The sequence below is a fragment of the Vulpes vulpes genome, chromosome 10 (genome assembly GCF_048418805.1).
Source record: "Vulpes vulpes isolate BD-2025 chromosome 10, VulVul3, whole genome shotgun sequence".
Classification (NCBI taxonomy): domain Eukaryota; kingdom Metazoa; phylum Chordata; class Mammalia; order Carnivora; family Canidae; genus Vulpes; species Vulpes vulpes.
In genome coordinates, this window is record NC_132789.1 from 40,529,791 (window position 1) to 40,537,135 (window position 7,345).

Here is a 7,345-nt window from a genome sequence, read left to right on the forward strand (position 1 = left end):
CTTTGGGCCTAAAAGTATGTCAAAGCATTTTTTTAAAGGCAATACTTAAGTAGCTCTCTTTGCCACGCAGGAATCACTTCAATGTCTTAGGGGTCCCAGAAACTGGTGAGTCTTGTGCTTAAGAGAGTTAAAAATCCCAGGACCAACAAAACTCGTACTTCGTAAAGAAAACACATGCTTGTTCTCTACTCTGATGTTCGCATTACATAGCTGAAGATAATAACATCCTTAGACAAGTATAAGATTTTAAAAAGAAGAGCCACTGCCAAAGGGTTATTTTAGAACATCAGAAAAAATACTGCTCACAGGTCTGCAGTCCAGGGCTACATCATCTGATTTAATATTAATAGATCAGCAATCATTCATCAGGTCCTGTCCAATTAGCTCTTAATTTTCTAAGTAAGAAACAACATGAGAGGCACAGAAAAAAATAAAGAAAAGAAAAGAAAAGAAACAACATGAGACACAGGGATGAATAAACTCAGATCAAAATCTCATTTTCCAAACCAAATAGCTTTTAAATACCTCCTCCCACTACATGTATTTTTTACCAGAGCTAAAACGTAACTTAATTTGATACAAGTGTCTCTTCCTTCCATGATCCAATAGTTGCCTGTATGATCATTATAACAACCAAAATTAGGGAAAAGGAGGAGGAAAACGAGTGAGAAGGACTGAAAGAGTGCAAGGAGCCAGATAATTCACAAACTGAATAAACTGAGACCTAAACAACATGTTATTTAAATGACTTGAAAGATGATGGACATCTTGTCATCTCAAGTTTAATACAATGGCCAAGTTACTGAAGCCACCAAGCCAAAATGTAAAACTAATTTGTGAAAATAAATAGTTTCAGGAACCAGGATTCTGCCATTAATAGCCGTTGATAAAATTTACAACCCAGCAGTTAGTAATTCTCATCAAGAATTAACTAATGTTCATTACCTGATCCCCAGTGATGCTATTGATAAAGAGCAATGGAAAATTTGGCAGAAGAAGTGATGAATCAAGCTCTCCCTTCCATGTGCTATATTTCATTGGAATATGAGTAAGTATGAGTGGTAGGAGAAATGGAGAGTTGGGGGTAGTACTAATCATCAAAATGGCATTTGATTCCCCAAATGTGGGGAGTCACTCTAGTGGATTGCTTCACTGTGACTCAAGATTTGTTAACTGAGGACATAAGGGAATTTGAGTAAAGCCAGTAGACATACTCCTAAATTTTACACTGAAATGTTCCAATAAGTCTAGGACAAGATTTAATAAGAGTCACCTATAAGAAATTAACCTACTCAACATAACCAGATTCTAAAATACTTTTTTTTTTTTTCTAAAATACTTTTTAAAGCAAATTCTTGCTAAGGCAAAAATTCAGGAGAGAAGTCTGGGGACATACTTTCCTAAAAGTACATGCCACTTATCTATTGGAAGAGGACATTAAAATATACTATTAGGCGTTTAAACCAATGTATCATTCCCCTGTTCTTAAGAAGAACGTAACCTTATTTTTCTAAAATAAAAGGTAATTACCTAAGAGCATCAATTAGGCATGTACTTCCCTTCTCAATATCTATAAATACAAATACATTTGAATCTTTGTTGTAGACCATGTGCCCAAAATGTTATATGGCAAACAACTGTGGTAAATCCACTGCATTACGAACAGGAGCAAATTAACAATAGCTCCCAAAATGGGAACTATCCCCTTCTCCCCAAAGGGAAAATAATTTCCCCAACTTCTCCAATTACATCCCAAAAAATGCAGAAAGAAGGGCAGCCCCGGTGGCTCAGCGGTTTAGCGCCACCTTCAGTCCAGGGCCTGATCCTGGAGACCCAGGCCCGAGTCCCACGTCGGGCTCCCTGCATGGAGCCTGCTTCTCCCTCTGCCTGTGTCTCTGCTTGTCTGTCTGTCTGTCTCTCTCTCTCATGAATAAATAAATAAAATCTTTTAAAAAGAGAGAAAATTAAGGAAACAATATTCACAGAAGTTTGAATCTATAAATTTTCAGTGCTAATAACCCAGCCTTCACTTACAACCAAGCTTTCCTATCATACTGATTTTTTATTGGATCAAATCATGCGTCTTGGAGGGCACAGCAAAGACTAAAATGGCTCTAACAATTCACAGCGCTCATATTTCACCATTTTCGCCTTTGTAATGACCCCAGAAGCGACAAATCTGATGCATCCACCCCGTTTCTTTCTCTCCACTGATTAAACGGAACCTGCACTCCAGCCACGATCTGCCGCTAGTTTCTCCCACCGCACGTGCCCTGCGCCCGCGCACGCGCGCGCGCGCACACACACACACACACACACACACACACACAGCCTCCAACGCACTTCACGGCCAGGGCCAGGCTGTCTAGAAATCCGCACTGTGTCATTGCATATACGGCAGGTTCCCACTTCACACATCCAGGAAAAAGAAAGCCCCCCACCCCCACCCCGCGCTTGCCAGGTCTCAGCAATGCCCGTAACAGGACAGAGGGAGCTGCTCAGCCAAGAGCGGGGCAGCAACCATCACCGCCTTTAAAAAAATTTTTTTTAAAAATTTTTAAGTGGTTTTCCTGCCGTCATGTCACCTTCCCCCCCCACACACACACACACTGCAGTTCATCCCCCAGCTTTGCATGTGGAAGGCGGCGAGCTCCGGGCTGCCCCTGGAATGACAGCCGGCCCGCAACTCACTCGGAGCCCCGCCGCGCCGACGTGCTCACCTGCGCGCCCCCCGCCCCCGCCCTCGCAGCCCCCCGCCCCCCGAGCCGGCGCCGCGGAGCGCCCAGCGGCCGGCCCAGCCAGAGGGGCACGCGCCCCGCCACCTGACAGGATCGGCGGCCTAAGCCCCAGGAGCCCCCTCCCCACACACGCCACCTGCGCGGCGCGGCCGGAGGCTGGACCCCTCGCCCGCCGGGAGGGATGCGCTACCTTTGGACTGGCAGTCGGCACAGAACTTGTTGTCCTCCTCCAGCAGCAGGTTGGCCAGGACCGCCTGGTACCGATCCACGTCCTTCACCGACTTGCCCGTCATGGCCAGGGTGCCGCCGGGGGCAGAGGGCGACGCGCCCTCCCCGCCCCCCCCCCGAAACCCCTGCTCAGTCGGGAGGTGAGGACTCCCGGTCCCCCGCCCAGGGGCACCTCCTGAGCGGGGGTGAGGAGTGAGGGGTGGGGGTGGGGAGCCCTCCCTCGGGCCGGGCCCTGCGCCCCTTCTCTCGTCAGCCGCGCCCGCCCCCCACTCTGCAGCCCCTCAGCGCGGCGCCCCCTGGCGGGCTCAGGGAAAGGCCCGAGTCCCGAGGAGGCTGCCGGACTTAGAGACCCTCAGCCCGGGCAAACGGGGCGCGCAGAGACGCCCCCCCGCCCGCCCGCCTGTCTGTCTGCCTGTCTGTCTGTCAGTCTGCCGGCAGCGAGTCCCGCGCCTCGGTTTCCCTGGCAGCTGCCGCCCGCTCGGCCACCACCTCAGCCGCCTACTTCCGGCAGCTCTTCCTCTCCACCTCCGCCCAGCCCAGCCCGCGCATGCGCCCCGCCCCTACCGCGTCGCGCCGGGCTCTTCCCTCGGCTCCGCCTCTCGGGAGCCAATCCGGGCGGCGGCGAGGGGCGGGGCTTGGGGAGGGGCGGAGCGGCCACGCCTCCCGCGCGTCCTTGGAAAAGAATGAATGGAGCCGCGCGGAAAGCTAGTGGAGGGAGTGGAAGCAAGGGAAGGACCTCGACAATTAACACTTGCGGAGTTCTTGCCCTGTGCCAGGCTCTGTGTTAAGCGCTTTATACGAATTATCCCAGTATAATCCTCAAAACGTGTCTATGAGTTAAATATTTGTCATTCTTATGTAACCTGAAGGTTGTGGCTACTCCAAAGTCATCCAGCTTGTCCTTTTCCTCAACAGCCAGATGGAGGGCCCAACCCCCTAATCCGGGATAACGGGAACAGCACATCCTCCCCAAGTTTTCAGAGGATCCTGGTCACCTCTCACTGTTCCCACTGAATTCTGGGTTCCTCTGTTCATTAGATTTCCTGCCATCTTAGGGCATTGTTTACCTGGTGCCTGGATACTTTCATGTCTTAAATCCTCCCCAAACAGCGCAGTTCTGTGCGGCAGACGTTCACTAAAGGTCATCTGGAGGGATGTGCTAGAGAGGACGAGTGATTACAGCAAAACACACGATAGGGAACTACTTAAAATGATTATTAAGCATCACTGTCCAAAGCCACCCTCACTACACAGAACCCCTCCACAAAAATCCTCTTCTTGGGGAGCCTGGGTGGCTCAGTTGGTTAAGCATCTGACTCTTGGTTTCAGCTCAGGTCATGATCTCAGGGTCCTGGGATTAGCCCTGCATGGGGCTCTGTGCTCAGTGGGAAGTCTCCCTGAGGATTCTCTCTCCTTCTCTCCCCCTCTCTGCTCCTCCCCTCACTCACCCTCTCTCTCTCTCTAAAATAAATAAATCTTTTTAAAAAAAAAAGTATTTTTCTTTAGGGATTCACCTGCTCCCTGGCTAATGTTTTCATTCATTCATTCACTCAGATAATTGTTACTGAGAAACTTTTAAGTATCAGGCACTGGGCTAGGGGAAAGGGGAACAACATGATCCAATTAGTGGTTTTAAAAGATCACTGGCTGCCTGGGAAGAATGGGTCAAGGAAACTGATTAAGACCGGATGCTCATAGTTCTCTCTAGTAAAACCCTCCAGGCTTCCCTCAAAACTTTCATTTCATCAGAGGGAAACCAATATTTCCTATTTATTAATCAAAATTATTTAATTCTTTGTCGAAACCTCTTCCCTTCTAGGTGTGCCTAGGAGACCTGACTTTCATAAACACATAAGTTCATTAAGGTATTTTTCCTAAACAAAATCTCACTTCTTTCTCTAGAAGGAATTCTGCATTTCTCCTGAGCTAATTTTCTCAGCCTGTAGCCAGCGTGTAATCATTTTTCTTACTTTAACCTATTTAATGTTTGTGACTTTAATATGTGTTTTATAAATGAGCAAACTGAGACTTAGAATAATGAGCTCCCTCATCTAGTGAGTAGTAGAGCTGGGATTTTTGACGTAGATCTCTGTAATTCCAGAGCCTTAGTACTGTCAGTTTTGCTTATGTTATTTTTTATAATCCTCAGAAAAACCCATTAAGATGGATATTACCATAATCATGTTTCAAGAAATGATGAAACAGAGGCTTAAGTTGATGGAACGGAGGCTCAAGATTAATCGCTGTAAATGTGCCTTAGTTCAATCCTCCTCATTCCATCCCTTCACTATGTAAATAGCCTTATAACCTTAGTTCAATTTGATTTTTCAGCCCACTCTCTGGAGAAAGCTTTCTCAATAGCAAATCTGATTGAATCGCACCCTCCCGCTTAAAAATCTTTTAGTGGCTCTCCATCATCTCTGACCATGGCTCTCAAATTTTTCCCATCTAGGGAGAGGCTGCATAGTCTGGTGGTTAAGTTCACAGGCTACAGGACCAGAATGACTGGGTTTAAATCTTCAGCTTCACCTTTACAGTCTATGTGACTTTGATCAGGTTACTTAACCTCTCTGTACCCCAGTTATTTCATCTATCAAATTGGGGGTGATGATAATATTAACAGGACCTATTTCATAGAATTATTACAAAACTTAACTAAGTTAATGCCTATAATATATTTAGAACAACTCTTGCCACAAAGTGAGTGACAGACTATTAATTCTCTTCAGTAAATATTTCTGACTTTCTGCCTTCTGGCCACATGATAGATTTTATTTCCTGGCCCTCTTATGGTTGGATGTGGCCAATGAGTTTGAGCAGAAAGGATATGTGTCACTTCACACCCAAATCATTTATTTGCTGCTTTAAGACTCCTCTGATTCTCTTTTCCTCTAGTATGACAACAATCAACGTTCAAAATACTGGTTGTCTTGGTTCAGAATGCCATAACGGAATACGGTAGACTGTCTAGCTTACAAACAACAGAAATATATTTCTCACAGTTCTGGAGACTGGGAAGTCCATGGTCAACAGATTTCATGTCTGGTGAAAGCCTACTTCCTGGCTCATAGGCTCAATCTCCACAGCCTGACACTCTTGGAAGAGCCATGCTTTTCTGTTGCTGATGGAGCCCACTATGAGAAAGCTGCTGTCTATGTCAACAGCATTCCTTCTTGATGTTCATAGCACCAGGACTCCTTGGGATTCCAGGAGATCCCTTGCAAAGAGGGATAGAGTGGCCTCTCCCCAACTCTGTGTCATACATCATCATTTGGGCCCCAAATTACTTGTATGTAGTCTCACAGTCTTTGTTAAAGACAGCTTGCCTAGCTTTTGAACCTCTCCCTCTAACCTGGGGGTTCAGACCCATCACCAGGGACCCAAGGACCCTGATGGGAACAGGCTTCATGTCAATACAAACCCACCACTTTCTTCAAAACAGTTTATGCTCCCACTCTTATTAAATATCTCTGTCTCTTCCCTCCTCAACCCTAGTTTCACAATATAACTGCCCATTACTGTCAACCAGCATGGATTCTGGGAGAGGAGACATAGTTGTCTGTATTGGCAATATCTGAATCCCAGCCTCACTCCCCACCAATGGGATTGTGTTGTGTTGTCCAGAGGTGCATAATAATGACCAGACATCACACATGAGTGGTGGATTATAGCTACATAACAATGCACCTACATTCACATTTCTTGCATTTTCAGGGCTCAGTCAGGAGGCACTGAGCAAGGATACCTGGCCTGAGCCTACTCTGTGGACCCTGCTGTACAATGATAGAAACTCACCCCTTACCACCTTGCAGAACACTGGGGGGAAAGACAGATCTTAAGTTTCCAGGAAGGAAAAAAAACAAGTCACATAAAAAGGATCAGGAATCAGAATGGCACAGAGTTCTCAATAGCAACTTTGGAAACCAGGAGACAATAGAATATTGCCTTGAAATTTTTGAGTAAAAAGAGTTGCCAACCCAGAATTCCATATCAGCCAAAGCATTGCTCTAGAGGCTGTGTTGAAGAGAGACACTTTTAGTTACACTAGATTTCAAACTCTTACCTGCTGTGCTGGCTGTGCCCCATTGCCCCTCTATATCCATTCCACCTTTCACCCTGTTCTTGCCCCCAGAGGCAACTACTGAGCAAGACAGCCCCATGGCAGGCTGACATCTGATTGGCTTCAGCCAATGGTAGGCATGACTGGGAAACCAGAGGGCAGAGGTGGAGAGAAGCTGAGTTATTTTCTCTGCTTCCTTCCTGCTGGCAGAACCATCACACCCCTAAGTGACAGCTAGAGTCCTGTGAGGGTGGCGCTCTCCTCCAGCTGTGGCCATTCTGGGACTACCCTCTCTTTTTGCCCTGTCAGGCTTGAGAGA

General features: G+C 46.8%; 1 protein-coding gene across 1 annotated transcript in view; it reads right to left on the minus strand.

Moving 5' to 3' along the window:
• SMAP2 (small ArfGAP2) overlaps window positions 1-3,499 on the minus strand; it is a 47,376-nt gene extending 43,877 nt beyond the window's left edge. The window contains exon 1 of the mRNA XM_025983656.2: window positions 2,929-3,499. Within this exon, the coding sequence (XP_025839441.1) occupies window positions 2,929-3,031 (103 nt within the window). The 5' untranslated portion in view covers window positions 3,032-3,499. The remainder of the gene's footprint in view (window positions 1-2,928) is intronic.
• Window positions 3,500-7,345: the final 3,846 nt, after the last annotated feature.